This window comes from Astatotilapia calliptera, chromosome 5, assembly GCF_900246225.1.
Source record: "Astatotilapia calliptera chromosome 5, fAstCal1.2, whole genome shotgun sequence".
NCBI lineage: Eukaryota > Metazoa > Chordata > Actinopteri > Cichliformes > Cichlidae > Astatotilapia > Astatotilapia calliptera.
Genome location: NC_039306.1, coordinates 5107818 through 5126030, shown reverse-complemented (window position 1 = coordinate 5126030; position 18213 = coordinate 5107818). Strand labels below are relative to the sequence as shown.

The following is an 18213-nucleotide window of genomic DNA, read 5'->3' as shown; positions in this document are numbered from 1 at the left end:
TGGGTATATTGGATAAAGCACTCTAATAGGTATCAGTGTGGTTTAAGAGATACTGTGGCAGCTATTATTGCAGCACAACAAATATTTGTCTCTTTAATATAAAAAGGGACACACTGGAAAGAAAATCAATTGTCCATGAGGAATAATCTCAGACCTGAACCTCAAGCAGGCTCTCTCATACCACAGTCTTTACTCGATCCTCACTTTACTGGTGATTCCCTCTTATCAGTGAGCAATGGGTGTGAGATATGACCAGACTGACTGGATTGGTGGCAGTCAGGATCATCAGATAAACCCTTAAAGTAAGAATATCCATTCTAATAACTGTTCTTCTTTTGTTCTTTGAAAGACATTAAAATAAAAGATAAGAGCATCTGTGCATCCGTTAACTTAGCAGTGATCTACAGAGTTTTGTGAACTGAAACAAGTAGGGTCTTAAAATGAACCCAGAATGATCTACATCTGTATAGCTGCATTAAGGGGGAAGGCTGTTCAGTAGATTCAGCATGCAATGAAATGATCAATGAGAACTCTGTATATTCAGATGAAAGTGCACAAACCTGGTGTAGAGACATGTATTTAAAATTTAATCTCAAAACTCCACACAGTGTTTAGAAATGACTGCTTGTTTTTGCATGAATGTTTAAAGGTAGCCATTTATTGCTTTAACAAACACAAAAAATTTCAATACAGCTGCAAATGTAAAACTGAAATATGCTGCTGTATTGGAAAACTGTACAGTTGGTGCTGTAAACTGTGCAGTTTTAAATAGGTCTGTGTTGAAAAAGAGGTTTTCTACAGGATAATTGACGAAGAAGAAGAATGAACTGGACATTTTTTCCAAGTATTTTATGAATTACTGGTCTATCAGTTGTGAAACATGACTTTTAAAAGTGGCAAATAAAGTTTCAGAGCTCAAGTTGTCATCGAAAATCTCTTCTTTTATCTGATCAACGGTTCAAAATGTTTCAGTTTTCAAATTATATATGACTAAGGGAAACCCGTGCACCAGTCTTTTTCTGATATTTGTTAAATGTTAACAGTTGTTTTTCTGTCAGTCGACTTTCTGCATTACTTTGACTATTATTGAAACAGCACCAACTGTCCGCTCTGTTGGCAGCTCTGTGAAAGCACCCCGTGGTAGACCTGTTGCTAAATGCTTTAATCACCTTAGTGAAATGTTCACAATAACAGTGCAAACACATTTTAGCACGTTGATTCGCTAACCAGCCATAAAAAAAATTGCACACTTACTAGTTTTGCTTTATTTGTTCAAAACGTCTTGCACCAAATTTACCATACAGTCCATCCTGTGGCACACCTGCCAGGTCTGAACGTCATGGAAATCCACCTAAGACTTCTTAAGAAAACCACAAATGTGGATCTTATGATGATGTTAAAGTGAAAGGTCCTTGAGAGGTATTCTTTAGTGATAACCCCAATTTCACAGATATCCGCCCAAGACTCTGATCTGTGAAATATGTTCTTTGTTTGAAAAGAATAATTGAAGAAACGCCTCAAAAAGTAACTGTTTATTGATAATAACTTTGATTTTAAACAATTAAATATCAGTATCATGTAATGTCACATATAGTATAACGTATTGCACACTATACTCTACACCTACAGGAACTGCTCTGACATTGAAACCCATGCTACGAAGCTCCTGGTGCACAGATTTTGTGCTGATGTTAATTCCAGATGAGGTTTTGGAGTGCTGCTGTCATTGAGTCCAGCAGAGTGTTGCCACTTATATGCACTGTGCACCCACTCTGTGAGACCCCTCTCTGTTGCCATGGTTCTTAATTGTTTCCACATGTACAGCTTATCCAAGCTGACTTGTTGCAATGGTGACGTCCTTTTACAGCATCACACTTGAAGTCAGTGAGCTCAGCGAAAAACAAGCTTTAGCTTTCACAAATGTTTGTAAAGCCGAAGTGCATGGCCAGGTGCTTGGCTTTATACACCTGCGACGATGGGAATGAAAAAATAACTGAAGAGGTGTGGCCCAATAGTTTTGTCTATAAAGTCGATTTTTAACTATAAACTAAGGGTGACTACCATGTATTTATAATAACCATGATACATAAAAAATAAATATAGATGTTATGTTGTTAATTCACATATCATTGCAGATAGTAGCAGTGGTAAGTGAACTGGTTGCTTACCACTGCTTACCAGTTTGTTTACACCACTGTGCTATTTTCATATCATGAAAGCCCTCCTCTAAAGGAAGGAGTCTGGTTCTATGTGTGTGGCCACCTTACACTTAGTGGGTGTATTGCTGTGGAAGGAATTCGAGCATTGAGTGAGAATTTGTTTGCATGAGCAGTCCTCATATGATGGTTTGCGCTCACCCTTTGCAATGGTATGCTAATGTTGAAGTCCTGCGTGAGCCTTTATCATCAGAAGGTGTTGGCCGGTGTTTTTGAACAGGCACGGCGGTAATATGTATGTGTATTATGCACAGTGGAGTACTTAGGGCTTTAGTTCAGGCGTAGCTGGCTCATTTATTCCATCTCCTGTAGACCAGTGAGCCTTGTGATCTTTGCTGACTTGCTGTGTATTATTATCAGTGCATTATTATCATCCCGAAATCACCTACTGGAACTACTCCTTCAAAATGTTATTTTGCTAGCTTTAGGCAGTAAAGAGGAGTTATAGCTCTAATAAGAGAAGACTTGGAAAGCTATAGAGTCCTTTTTGGTCCTGTAGATATCTCATAGTTTAATTCAGAGCACGCGTCTTTGTGTGGAAATATCTTCTTATCAATAATCTGTGTTCAGGAAAGTTGGGACCTAAATAACTGGTGTAGGATTTTCTTCCATCTCCAACTCATGCATACACACACACACACACACACACACACACACACACACACACACACACACACACACACACACACACACACACACACACACACACACACACACACTGTACTTGATGATAACCGGAAGGAAGGGTGGGTTTCTGTTCCTGCACCGTTATTTGTTGATGTATCTTTTATCTTTGGGGAAGCATCTCGTCCAACTCCGTCTACTCCCTCAGTGGGAATTTATGGGACCCACCCAGGAAGACGTGCATGGGATTTGTGTTAGTGGATTGTGCGGTATGCAGATAATTGCCATGGTGATTCCTGCATGTAATGGATTGCTTTTTAAAGATTTTTCTGTTTGTGTGTTTGCTCCGTCCCACAGGGTACTGGTACAGACTGATAGGAATCACATTCATGGGTTGTCGCCAACTCAATTTTACTTTCTGCGCTTTTCTTTCCCTCCTGTGAATCTTTTGGTACTCCAGAATCTGTCTGTATAACTTATGACTGCATTTTACCCCTTATGCCCTCACTCTACGGTTTATATGTCAGGTATCTTCTGAAATTCCCCTTTCCCTTTGTCATAAAACGGCTGTGCCATCAGTGAGATAAGTCCATGTGCTGCTGATCAAAAGTAGAGCAGCCATCTCAGTGTTCCAGTTTTTATCACTCGTGCTCTTGTATGTTCAGCATTATAAGGCCAGCTGATTGGTATATGGAAATGATGATGTGGTTCTTTCTAGAAATAAGAGAAAGATCTGCCTGTATAGTTAGATTATTGCAACTTCTTTCAGACAGAAAACGTCGATCCGAGTGTGAGATTTTTGAATAAAAGCCAGCTTTCCTTCATTTATCCAGGTAAAAGTCTTATTGTGATTGAGATCTTTTTTTCAGGAGAGACGTGACCTAACTGCTGAACTTTCTTTTTTCAAGCACAGTCGACTCACGTCTTTGAGTATTTGCACGAGGGTTAATCTGTCTCTGTTAAATCTGTGATCGACTGGTGATCTGTTCAGGGGTCACGACACTGGCTGGATAAGTGGTTAAGAAAATGGATACATTCAGTAACATTCAGGTCCTTTAAACTGCTACAATGTTTTCTGACAATTAGACACAGGAGACGCAAGTTAACTAAAAAGTGAACTTGGAAAGTAAGTCAAGCAGTTCAGTTAAAAACCTGTTGGTTTTTGTTTTTGTTTTGTTTTTTGTTGAAGCTTACTAAAGCTGCTAATTGACTTTTTAACAGAGCTTATAATTTTAATTATAGAGATAAAGTTATGAGGTTTTGGTGTTATTCGTTTTTAGTCCCCTGTGACAGCTAAAATGCTCACAAAGTTATCTGTTAATTACAGTATGGTAATTAGTTTATGTTGCTAAAAGGGTGTTATTTGTTGTGGGTTTTTTGATGATAATGTTTGCTTTCTGTGGTTTTTTATTTTAAAAGTGTTTCAGCGATCGATCTTTCAGCTGGTAGGGGGTTTATTTTGAAGTCTCTCGTTATTGCAAATCACGTCACGGAGATTTGACCTCAGTGGAATTTTATTTGAAATGAGACGAGTCAGTCACAACAGCATCACTAAGTCACATATACACAAAACAATATTGATGCAAATAAAATGTAGAAAATTTGATTCATTTCTTTTAAACTACAGCTGCATGTTGTGCTACCTAAAGTGTGGACACGCTCAACGAGAAAATAAAATATGCTCCTGTTTGTTGAGACATTTCTGTTTGTTGTTGTGTCTTTCTCTCTGATTTTTAGAAGGTCTATGGTCCTATACTTTATACACTCTCTGCCCTTTATATGCTTTATTAAAACTACAGTTTGCATAAATTGTAAAGAATCTGAATTTCATGAGCAATTTAATGAATTCTAACACAAATCGAGTCAGACAGGCCAGACACAACAATATAAAATACACATTAAATGATAGCTGAAATAAAATACCAATAGCATGGTTCATAAATATTAAGTGACAACACTCCTCTAGTGGATTGCATCCATTGTTGTCTGACGTTTTATTTTTCACACCTCTCTTATCGTCGCACATCATAACTCCAAAGCATATTCACCCTGTCACAGACAGAGCAATTTTGCATCGATGCAGTTCAGCCTAAAAACCAATGGCACATTACGCTGTCTGATGTGTCTGAGTGTGTCTGCGCTGTCTGCATGCGCATTTGTGGATTTTCACATATTTATAAAATGTATAATTTCCACAGCTATCAGACTTCTGCTGCCGACAAACACTATTATAAAACTGGCACCTTCTGATTGCTTTTCCAGACTTAGACAATGAGAAAGACAATGTGTGTGTCGACAGTATGTTAATGCAGAGGATAACCTGCAAATAAAAAAGTGAAGGAGAAATGACATGCTCACAATCATTTCTCATGGGCATCGGTAAGGTGTAATTGTTTTTACACACCTATAGATGGAGGTATAGGTGGACAAATGTTTAATTAACTTATTAAAGAAATTAAAGATTAAAAAGATGTGGGGCTGCCAGGACAACTTCAGCACGCCACGGCATGAATTCAACAAGTATCTGGTGAAGTAGTATTTACAGCAGAATGAGATTGAGGGAGATTAATAGCGGGGTCGGTGAAGAGTGATAGTTGTTGCTCAACATATCGGTAGAATAACATATTTGAGACTTGCCTGAGGAGGTAAATGTATTCTGATTTCCATTAATAGGAAATGAACGGCCAGTTAATGTAGTTTGTAAAGACGGGGCTGATTTATTGGCTTACACACATGCCATTAATGTGTGTGCAAACAGTGGTACCGTGGGACCTTAAGCCTGTGATCTGGTTAGTGTGTTCGTCTGTGATGCAAAGCTGCATGAGAGGCACGTGGCTCCAACAAATATTCTGTGAAATGAAACCTTTTTACCTTATGAATATGAAATGTACTATATGAACAAAAGTATTGGGTCACACCTCTTGCCTAAACATGTAATGGCCATATTCAACCAGAAGGCTGGTTATACCAAATCTGTGAGTATTTCCTTGTAGAAAATGCTGAGCACCTCCCAGCTGTACTTTGGGACTAGATTGCAGCTGAACTCTAGCATCCCTGCATGTAAGAGAAGGGGAATAGCTACTTTGGGAAAAAAAAATCAATATTCTTTCATGACCTCCTGAAGTCCTCTCATTACAGCTTTGCACTCATCACACTCGGTCGGTAACTCGTGGGTGTAGTGAAAAAGGGAAATGGACTTGTATTGTGCCTTTTTTCCCCTTTTAGTCGTTCACAAAGTGCTTTACACATTTTGGCTCACACATACTCTCACATAGCACTGGCAACTGAGCTTTCATGCAAGGTACTCGTCTACCATCCCGAACAACTTTGGGTTCACTTTCTTGCTCAAGGGCCCTTTGGCATGCAGACAGGAGGAGGTGGGTGTTGTGTAGGCAGCCCTCTCTTCCCCATACAGACAATTTAATTTGTAAAATAAGAATCAGGAAAGTGTAAATAAAGTGGATGAGGGTTCTATCCTGAATGCGTTTATATCTTCATCTGTCTTTATATTTTGCTTTCTTTCAGACGTCCTATGACCAAAATAGAGATATTAAAGTGAGTTTGTCGTAAGATTCTCAAATAATCGAATTATTTTAATAGATAGTTTTTGTCTTTGATTGCCTTAGTGGCAATTTAAACTCAGTCTGAAATTAGAAGAGACAGTGGCATGTGTCGGCATTCAGTCGGTGCTTGATTTGTTACTTAGCAGAAATATTTAGCTACGAGGGGGCTGTTATTCTCTGCTGTGGTCGATCACACTGAATCCTCAGGGACTCTAATATGACTAGACACATATTGAGGTACTCCATTTGACATCAGACATTTCATCTCCTTAATATAAAGAAATTGCCTGGAACGGGGGCCTTTTTTTTAAACTTTGTGTGCTTGATGGATGCAATTTATATTCAGCTATAGTCTGCGCACCTAGCCAAATGAAGGACCTTTATATTTTGAAATCCAGGAAAACACAATCCCTCTCTCATTATAAGAAAATAACAGAGGATGCAGCTGCAAAGTGATGTTAGTCCCATAGTTCCTCTGAGGCTTCGTGTTTACAATCCGGTTGTACACTGTAACAACACAGGGCTGCAAATTACAGAGCCCCCATGGCAACATAGGTGGGAAAAGATCAATAACTCATGGCCACAAGCTGGTAAGGTGTGGGCACATGATAACTCAATTGTGGCTACATGACACTGAATCTGTTGCTTACTGCACACTGGACGAGCTCCATGCATGAAGCATAGATACATTTGATTTGGATTGATCTTATTTTTGCGACGCATCATAATATCCCGCAATGTTTGTCACGCTTGTTGCCAGACGATTGCACCACTCACCTTATCGCTAATGTGCTAATCTCCATAAAGCTTTAGTCTGACATATATATTAGCCTTCAGTCTCTAGGCACAGACTTTCAGAGTAAACAAAACTGTATTTATGAACAAAGCTGTCGATTCCACCTCACAACATTTTTCAAATTTATTGCTGAGCAATGTTTAGCGCGGTCAGTAAATAACATTCTACATCTTGTAGTCACCATTTACTTGTGAGTTTCCTGAGCCTTATTAAAAGGCAATAAGCAGGTTTTTGCTTTAACTCATTGTGAAGTAAATGTTATGCGTGTATATAATAACACATGTTGTTAGACTATATATAGAACCTCCTAAAAAGCCTGGATTGGAGAACCAAAACTGGGAAGCTGGATAATGATTTCATTTCCCTGTGAGCTGTTGTTAGCATGGATTCGTAGATCTGCCAAGTTTTTCTAAGCACTCATGGTCACCCCCAGAAATTTCCAATATATGCAAATTATTATTGTTATTTAGTTATTTATTTTTTACAAGTGCTAAATTAAGGACTTGGAGATAAAAGCAGAAGTACTTCACTCACCATCAACCACACAGTCTTAGCTTTATTACATTTGATAGTCATACATGTGCATCTCTTTGTCAGTTGCTACTGTAATGTCTAGCCAACACTCACTTATCTTCTCCTAATGCATTACTAACTTGTGGCCACCCAATAAAATATTAATGCAGAGCAATTATATTTTCCCACCCATGTCACTGGGGAGGAAAATGGAAGAAAACGAAGGAAGTGTTTATGGCGTTTATGGGATGCAGTCAGACTGAGCTTGCACTGTATAACCTTGGTTCAGTTCTCTGAGCACTCATCATTATTTCCTCTCTTAGATTTTGCACAAGTGCGTGATGCTGCAGTAGCCCATTTTCTCTGGTTTGGTTCAGCGTCTTTGGGTTTTAAGAGCAACTCAAGTTGTAGACGTACTGTGACGATGCCAAAAGTGTTCAAAGTAACATATAACAGTTATACTGCTGTGGTGTGGGTGAATATCAAAAGCTTAACTGAGGTCTAATCAATGCAGGTTTTAGGAAGCTGTGTAATAGAAATAGGTTGATAATGGCTGCACTTTAATCATTCTATTTTATTATGGAAAAAGGACTCTCTGAGCCACATTTTACTCAGAGCACAGTGTTCTTCCATTATGACAATCTGCCATTATTTTTAAGCAGTGCTTCAATTAAACCCCCACATAGAGGAAACAACTCAGCCAGTGTGCTTAAATACTGAACCTTCCACTTCCATTTGTATTCAGCTTCTTATCGTGACCTCCCTCTGTAGCGCACTCTGCCTCCCTGCTCTTTATTAGCTGTCACAAAAAAATGCAGGTCATATCATGGGCGTTCGCCTGGGAGCTCGAGCTGTTCTTAACTTTCAGAAGATTTCTGCCAAAAGATGCCAGGCACAGCTCCTCCCGAAGACCCTGCTTTTCATCTGCTGCTTGTTTTTTTCATGCAAAAGGTTCTTGAAAGGAGCTGAAATATACTCGTGCTCAAAATAAAGAAAAGATGGCGCAATCTAAACCGCATATTGATGTTATAATGAGCAGAGAAGTGAAATATTGACAAAATGTCGATACATTCAGCTAGGCAGGTTTCAATTAGTACTCTGTACCCCCAACAATACACTTTACAGTTTGAGATGACGGGTTTATTGATTGGTTGGTTGGTTGATTAAGTTTTTTCTTCTCCTCTCACAGAACACACAGACTGTTCTTTATTAATTACTTTACTAGAGTTGAATCTAAATCAGAGGTTATATAGTAAAGGACAATGGACCTGCTCAGTATTGATTGACATTTTCTGTGGTAAGATACTGGGTATCTCTCCCCATTAGATGACCAGATGTGGAGCAAACAATGTTACAGTTGTCAGCATGGCAGATAAATGTTACCGTGTGAGACGGATAATTCTGCCAATCGGTGTAATTACTTTGATGTTTAAAAGGATAATTGCATTCCTGAATATGAGTGATTGGCATCTTGTTGTGTAAAGTGCTTGAATTCATGACACATTATTTATTTTTTAAACATCTGTGGAAATTGTTGTTACATTTTTAGTGGCCAAGATCAGTTGTTACAGAACAAAAATGCACATCTGAGCATTCACATCAAAATTTGTCAAATGAGAAAAAGGAAAATGTGATTTTAAAATAGTCTTTATAGAGAAAGTGAAGCCTGATTTAGGTAGACAGCTGTACAAAGATTATTGTGAAACGTGCACATAGAATAGAATAGAATAGAATAGAATTCAACTTTATTGTCATTGCACATGCACAGGTACAGGGCAACGAAATGCAGTTTGCATCCATCCAGAAGTGCTTTAGTGATATAGATATATTACAATATATACATGCTGTGTGATGTCACTGTGTACAGAGCCATGATGTGATAATTACCATCTCATGTCTCTCTCTCAGCGTTCAGCATCATAATCTGATTCAACCACTCACGAGGTGTCTTTTGTCTGGGAAGATGACAGCCACAACCCCCCCCCCCAATAAAAAAAAAAAAAAAAAAAAAAGCAGGAGTAATTATGACACTCAGAGGAGCCCTACGTGCCACTTCCTGTTCAGGCCGGCAGGTTTAGCAATCAGACAGCTGGCACTTGATATGTTGTGAATTGTGGCAGTTTTATCTGTCTGGGAAGACTAACTGTGTAATCCCAGGCATTGTTACATCATCACCATCTTCCGTCACAACAATCCCCACCTCACCCTTCGCCCATTCCTCTGTATTTCCAAGGTCAGTTGAGTAACATCCTGGCTGGGCTGATAATTTGAGAGATTGTCCCTGCAGAGATGCATCACGATTATACTGCAGGATTAATGGATTGTAGATTGATTGGTGATGTCCCCTTAACTAAAAGGTTAAGTTGAAGTGCACCTGCAGCCTCTTCAGCAATTAAAAGGAATTAAGGTATATAGGGTGTTGTCGTGCTTTTAACCTGGATCTGTTAATTTGTTTATTCTCCAAACAGCCGAATAACCACGCAACACACGTGCCTCACAAGCGGCGAAAGAAACGAAAAGATCTTTCAATTCTCAGCCACAAAATGGACTTTAATTATGCGAAAGCAAGGGGATAAATTTATAAAAGGAAGTGCAGTTTTTCAAAGCACTCGAAGACATCCTGGAAGTGTATGTGCAACGTTCAGCTTTATTGATATTCCTTTTCTTCACTTTGCCAACAGTTCGTTACCTGCTGAGGAACAATGTGAGTCCAGACCTCTGCAATGAAGACGGCCTTACAGCTCTGCATCAGGTAAGATTATCTGTCTCCACCTGTCCTTCTTTATGTCCATCTTTGACTTTTCTGATGTGTTTTAACTCTGCCTGTTTTTTTAAAAGAAGATTAAGAACTTGATGTATAATTTGAGTCTCATTTTTTTAATCCAGTTTTTTTATACTGATTGTTGAATTTCCTGATTAAGACATGCAGAATATGTCAGTATTTTACGAGCATTTTTTAGTCATATACACCCCCAGCTCTAAAAAAGTTGGGATGCTGTGAAAAATAAAGCTATATTTTATTCACGATTGAACATAATCGACAAATATTAAGACAAATATTACCTCATATTGAATTTGATGGTGGCGATAAATCAAACAAAAGCTGTAAGGGTGCAACAAAAGGCTGGAAAAGTTAAAAGAAACAGCTGGACAAACATTTTTCAACTGATTACTGGTTATTTGGTAACGGATCCAACAGGTTCTATTGTGAATACAATATGGATTTATGAGATTTGCCAGTCATTAAAGTCTGGTTATATTTATTTTTCATGTGAAATCCAAACATGTTTGGAATTCGGTTTATATGCAGCCCTTTTAAAAATATGCACCTCAGTGGAGTATTCCTGTATTTTGTGACAGTCTCTTACCTCTACCACTGACCTTCAAGAAGCAAAAAAAGGCACCAACTGGGGAGGTGAAAATAATAATTAGGTAGAGGAAATGTTCAGAAAAATGCACCGTTAATCATTTTAATTGGGGCAGCGCTGACATTTACTATTGTTAGACACATAATATGTGTAAAACGTTTTTTAATCTCTTTGTTTTGATCATGTGTTTTTCATTGAACGCTGTAACATCAAGGCTTTTTCTACCTCCGCCATCACCATCTCTTTGTTGAAATGTAAATGGTAAAATGGCCTGTATTTATATAGCGCTTTACTAGTCCCTAAGGACCCCAAAGCGCTTTACATATCCAGTCATCCACCCATTCACGCACACATTCACACATTGGTGATGGCAAGCTACATTGTAGCCACAGCCACCCTGGGGCGCACTGACAGAGGCGAGGCTGCCGGACACTGGCGCCACCGGGCCCTCTGACCACCACCAGTAGGCAACGGGTGAAGTGTCTTGCCCAAGGACACAACAACCAAGACTGTCCAAGCCGGGGCTCGAACCGGCAACCTTCCGATTACAAGGCGAACTCCCAACTCTTGAGCCACGATCGCCCCTAATGTAATGAAATAATTTCCAGAGAGGTTTGCCTGGGTGGGAATTAATGTTTGAGGTTTTCTGACATTGAAAAAATGATTTTTAATAGTCCGGAAATGAGTTCAGTTTTGGGGAAACGAATCATTTTTTGCCGTCGGATATTCATAGAGGATGTGAGGCCTGTTTTCACTTGCTAATGAAAGCTATTACTGACATGATAATCAAAGCTTCCCCCTCAACCAAATCAATTCTGCGTGTCACTTTTCATTTTAAACTTCTCAGTAAACAAAGTCAGCCTTTGAATTTAAAAAATAAACTTTTTTGTACCCCAGTTGTAGGTTTTCTGACATCGCCATTATTCAGTCCCAGCGTCCATCGCTGAGCTGAAAGATTCCTGGAAACATGGGAGCAGGAGAGAACATTTTATTTTGCAGGAAGCTGGATTATTGAAGGAGCAGGATGGCCATAAACTTGCTGGTATAGCTCACTGCATCGGTTTGTTTGTCCCTCCTGAGCTGAAATGTCAATTGCTGAAGCAGCTCGTAGAGTAAACTCTAGATTTTATTTAGGTCTGGATGGCAACTTTATGGGTGAAAAAGCATTTGTTTACAATGTTGAAGTCATCAAACTTTCTCAACCTTCCCCAAGTGGGGTCACATTTTAATGTAAAATAAAAACAAATCTGACTTCCTGAGTGATGACATTTAAACATTTCAGAAGGCCCGATGCTTATTTATGACTTTGGCTTCCCCTCTGCTCTTTAGCTCCTCGTCCCCCGCTCTTCTCGTTTGTCTCCTTGTGCAATTTCAGTGTACCCCTGACAGTTTATGTCCTCTCTCCTTCTTTAGCTTCTCAGTCTGCTTCAGCTCGAACAGCCGTCCTTTTCTCTCTCTCCTGGTTGTTCACAGCCTAATATCCAGGCTCCTGCTGAGAGGCGGTGAAATGAACAGGGGAAGAGAAAATTGAAGTCCATCAGTCACCAACAGTGTGAATGCTGTTTTTAAAAGTGGTGGGCTGCCAAGAGATCAGATTGACCTTTCAGCTTTGAATGTGTGTGTACCTGGTAATCTGCTATTTGGATGGGTCAGCCAGTGTCTTCAAGATGAGACCTTTTCGTGACTATGAATAGCAACACACATACAGACACACACGCGCACACATGCATGCGCTCACACTGTAAAAAATTACAGTCACACAAAGGAAATTCACACAAATGCTCTTCTGTGTTCATTTTGTCATCTTGTTTTTCAGAAGCTAGATTAAGCAGAGACAGTAAACTAGATACTGAAATGGATGTTGGGGAAAGAAATGAGTGTGAGAACACACACATACACACACATACAGACACACACAGACACCCGACAGAAGGTGAGATAAATGAAGGAAGGTAGCAGTGATGTTCTCTAAATGAAGTGTCATACCTGTCCTGGACTGGTCTCGCTTCACTGACTCGAGACATTAATCAGGAGGCGTCCTGCAGGGGGTCACTGTATGTACAATAACACAGCTACACACACTGCAGTATTTACTACAGTTTTTTCGATGAATGCATCCAGAGTCCTTTAGCTGGGATGTCTAAAATCAGCGTACATGCATTTGTCTGTTTGCGTAAATGTGAGTGGAGCGTGGACACGAAACACAGCCTCAGTCCTTCATTTTAAGGAAAACTGCTGTATTGGAAGTAGTAGCCTGCCAGTTCAGAGGGCTCACCCTGAAAATATCTGAGGGGGAAAAACTTGCTTTCACTGTTTCTGTCTGCTAAGTATATGCACATGCACAGTATTACAGTACTGCCATACAGGCAATAACAGTTTTACTCTACAGTGATTTGCAGCATTTAAACATGTTTACTGCTCTTTTATTTCATAAGTTCTGACATCCAGAGTTCAAATTAGCACCCAGCAAACTGCCAAATGTGGGTAAATGTTCCATTTAGTGGATGAGCCTCAGGGGTGTAGCTTCCACTCTGGTGGGTAAATGTTCGTGCCAAAATAATCATGTAATAAAACACAGCGGTGAGAGCCTCTAATGTGTTCTGGTGTCATTTTCAAGCACCCTGCTATAGGGGGTCAAGTGTGACAAGTTTGATGAGGAAGCTTGTCGAGTACAATAGTAAAGCATACACTGGGGGAAAATCATTATTTGATCCCCTGCTGAATTTGTATGTTTGCTCACTTACAAAGACATGAAAGGTTTTATGGTGGTTTCATTTTAAGGGACAGAGATAGAATATCAACCAAAACTCCAGAAAAAACACAATTTCAGCTTTTTTTTTTTTCTTTTTAAAGTTAAAATTTAATCCCAACCAAACATGGCCTAGTAGTTGGAGAAAGCCTTGTTGGCAAGTGGTAAGACATTTCTTGTCTCATCTCAGCTGGGAGTTTGGCCCACTGCTCTTCTCTAAATTCTCTAAATCTTTTAGGACAGCAGTCCCCGACCCCCGGGCCATAAGAGGTTTGGTACCGGGCCGCGAGAGTTGAGGCCCGGGTTAAAATCTATGGCTTTCAGGGTTTTAATTGGTTTTTAGCGTTATTTTTTTTTAAAAATGGTTTTTATTATTAACTCTGTTTCCCTCGGTCTTTTCCCGTGTGTTATGAATAAATCTTCCTTTTTTTGGTACCGCTACTGGTTTTATTTTGTTGTATTTATCTGCGACACCTTAAAGACCTATAATTCAATTCAATTTAGCTGCCTTTAAAGGAAAATATTGTCAGACATAAACCGGTCCGTGGTGCAAAAAAGGTTGGGGACCGTTGTTTTAGGAAGCTTCAGGTCTGAAGACTGGCTAAGCCACTGCTTCAGCCACTCCTTTGTTGCCTTTGTGATATGTTTTAGGTCATTGTCATGCTGGAAGACCTTGTCCCATTCACACTGGTCCCTCCATGTGGAAAAGTTGCCCTGTACCACTAGCAGAAAAATAGTCCAAAGCATGTTTCCGCCTCCATGCTTGACTGTGAGGATGATGTTCTTTGGGTAATACTCAGTTTCTCTTTCTCCAAACACATTCGAGTTTGATTGATTGATTGATTGTATCTGTGGGCCACAAAGGCATAGACGTTGACCTCCACTAATCAAAGACATCGCTGTTTCAATTTAGGATTGTGGCTTTATTTCTTTTCGTGAATAAAACACGTTTATGTTGAAACGAGGGGGAGCTCACACCATTGTTTCACAGAGCTGTAGCTCATAGTAAGTCTGCGTTTAATGGTTACGTAATCGCTCATAGTTATTGGGATTTTTACATCAAAATCTCCCTGCTGAGCTCCGTACTCTATGTAAAGGGTTAGAGTGAGTCAAAACATTAATATCAGACACCTAGCACACTGTTGTAGGCCCTTGTTAGCTTCAAGCATAAATCCTTAGTTATTTACCGTTTGACGTTTTGTTTTCTTGCTGAGAGTTAGATAAAAGATAAAACTTTCATGCCTCTGTGGTAAATATGAGCAGCGGTTTAGTTTAGCATAAAGACTGAAATCGGGGGAAACCACATTCATGGCTCTGTGTAAAATGAGCACTTTGTTTTTCTGTATGATGCAACAAATGAATCACCTCATCCAACCCTTCTGAATTTGTCTTAGCTTTTTTCAGAAACAGACACTGTTTGTCTTCCTGACGCCCTGAGTGAACGCTGCTGCCCTATTGGAATATTATCTACATACATGTGTTATGTACCATAAATCGTATCCGTTTCTTTTGTTAAGGTGATGTTATAACCTTTGGAGTGCTTTACAGTATCTGAAATCTGCAGTTAATGGAGGTAAACAAGGATATTTTTGATTTGAAGCTATTCTGAGGTAGAGGAAGGCAGCGTTTTTTCTATTTTTCTTTTTTCCTAAACACACCTGCCTTGTGTTGTCCCATATTTGGGCGAGCCACAGCTGTTTTCCGGCTCTGAGTGTTTTGCTCGGTGGGGGCCTCCATGTTGTCGAGTGGGCACGATGACCCCGAACAGCAACAGACTGCTGGAGTTGCATTAAAAAAACATTAGCTGTGTTCAGGCAGATATTTATGCAGGGAGACCGACTGGTAGCGATATGACTGATGCTCGTGCCGTATAATCATTTGCAGGGTTTGATCAGGCTGAGCTGTAAAATTGTGAGTCGGCATTCCTGTGTGGTTCCACACTCTTCATTAGTCATTCAGCTCTTCATTACTTCAGCCTTGGAGGACTCAGACACGCCAGCCATTCGACATCATCTTCTTATACTCTGCTTCCAAAATTCAGTAATAACCTGCTTTCTTTCTTATTAATATACTTTCTTTGATATACTATACTTTTATATGCATTTTTTTCTTTGGAGATGCAGTATGATGCCTGTGAGATGGAGGCGGGGGAAAAAACCCAGAGGAAATGAGACACGGGAGGCGTTTAAATTGTGTTGCACTCCTGAAATCTGCTTTTCAGGCTGTATATGGTGATCCATTGATGCCCCACTTCTTAATCCATTTCATTTAATTCTCTGCAGTTCATCAACAAGGCATCTCTATTTTTATTCATTCATATTAATGTACTCTTTATTATTTGGATTAGTTCCTCTAGCTATAGTAAAATATAAACCCCCTTCAGCCTCTAGTCTCCTGCTATATCAGCTGTAGTCTCAGCGGGCTGGCCCTGCTCTTGCTCACTTAACCCCTCGGTATTTTGATTTAAGTACGAGGCCCGTCACCGTCTGCCCTCTCTGCCCCTATTCAAATACTTGGTCTTATTTCCTCATCGTTTCGCTCCTCGACCCGAGCTGTGGTCCTCTCAGCCCACGGTAAGACTGTTGCCGTTGTTTTCCAGGCACACAGAAATAATCTGGGCCTTTGTTTGAACCATGCTCCCATTCTCAGTGCTTTGCATGAATGGCACATTATTTTCCTGTTTGCTTCATTGTCTTTACTTTCGTAGCTCGTGGGTGAAAGTGTGTGTTTTTTGTTTGTCACAGGAAATGAGATTAGCCAAGCAGTTAGCTAGCAGGTGGGCTTAAGCATGTGGGTGTATTCAGAAGGCTGGAGAGATTAGCCTAGATGTTAGCTGCTGTGTGTAGGTTGCAGCCTGTTCTTCTGATTCTGATGACATCTGTCAGGACGTTGCCGCCGGCTGGAATAAGCCAACACAGTGTACTGAATGTCTTTGACAAGCTTGTGTTCACTTTTTTTTTTAATTATCTCTTGCAGCTTGCCAATTACCAGACTCGGATGGAAAATGAAACCCATAAGTTGTTCACTGAATTACCAGTTTATCAATTTATCCCCATATATGCTCACACATGCATCAACTGACACGCGCACGTTTAAAAAAAAAAAGATGTGTGACTCATGCACTTCTCTTTTCCTTTGAATTTGGTTTCTTTTCTAACATTAACACTGGAAGTCATTGACATACATAGAGCAGCCTTCACAGAATACCACTTCTGCTTTTGGCAGCATCAGAAGGAGGTCATAAAGATACTTTGTTCCTTCCTGCTAATTTTGTCTGACGCCTCGCTATTTGCATCATTGATAGTAAAGGAAAAATTGCATCATGAGAAAAAGAGAAACGTCTGAGCGCACCTCCTCCGGCGCTCTGCGACTGGGTCCTGGATCTCCAGGCTATAGCCATTTTGTGTGTGTGTGTGTGTGTGTGTGTATATGGACTTATTATTAGTCCAAGGCCAATAATAAGTTTGGATTGTTTCACTTCATATTTAGTCCAACATTGACTTACCAGACTTCTTGTTTCACTTCCTGGTTAAAACCACTGATATTTTTATTTTGGGGTAGCAGCACAAGAATCATACATTTACTAAGTTTGCTAACTTTACCATCAGAAGAAACCCCGTTGCTTTAAACTTGTATTTGGTTCTTTCAAACCATATCTCTGTCTTAATTGTTGATTATGTTTTTATGTTGATGATGATCAATCCATCCAAAATGATCATTAACTAAACAGACAGCCTGTAAGGTTTTCTGCAGATCAGGTGCAAAACCTCATTTCGTAACTTCTCATCGATAATCTTCAGAATGAAAATCTTCCCCTGCACTAAAACGTTTCTGAAAGGATGTGTTTGTCAGTTCGACATGTTTCCAGTCAGCATTCTTTTTTTTCTTCTTTGCATCCATTTTACCTCTTATCTGTCTTCCTGCTGCCTGTCCTCGGCATCTGTGCTGTAATTTCATTTCCTCTCTTGTGCTGTATATTAATTCACGTACTCCCCCACCATCACACGCTCGTGTCAGATGTGCCTTATCTGAGCAGCCTTGTAAGTCAACACTACAAAACTCCAAAGAATGTACACAAATCAGTTTCTCTTACGTCAGTGTGGTTTAAGTCTTTTTTTTTTTTTATTGTTGTTCGAGCATTAAGATTAAAGTTTTATCAGAGAGCTGGAAGGCAGCGTCAGAGAGGGAGTGCAAGTAATGGAAAGAATGGAGATTGAGGGTTTGTTTTAGAGCCAGAGGGGATGTACTGTATGGGGTACAGAAGGTAACAGTCTGAGCTGTCACATCATCTCACAGACACAGCTGAGCTATAGTTGGTTTCATGACATAGATAAATGATCCTAAAGGGATTTTCTTTATGGTCAAATGTAACACAGGTTTCTGG

The 18213-nt window shown here is 39.7% G+C and overlaps 1 protein-coding gene across 3 annotated transcripts in view; it reads left to right on the top strand.

Moving 5' to 3' along the window:
* ppp1r16b (protein phosphatase 1, regulatory subunit 16B) overlaps positions 1-18213 on the top strand; it is an 85922-nt gene that overhangs the window by 33611 nt on the left and 34098 nt on the right. For all 3 annotated transcript variants that reach the window (XM_026166819.1, XM_026166817.1, XM_026166818.1), the window contains exon 3: positions 10394-10464. In XM_026166819.1, the coding sequence (XP_026022604.1) occupies positions 10394-10464 (71 nt within the window). The remainder of the gene's footprint in view (positions 1-10393; positions 10465-18213) is intronic.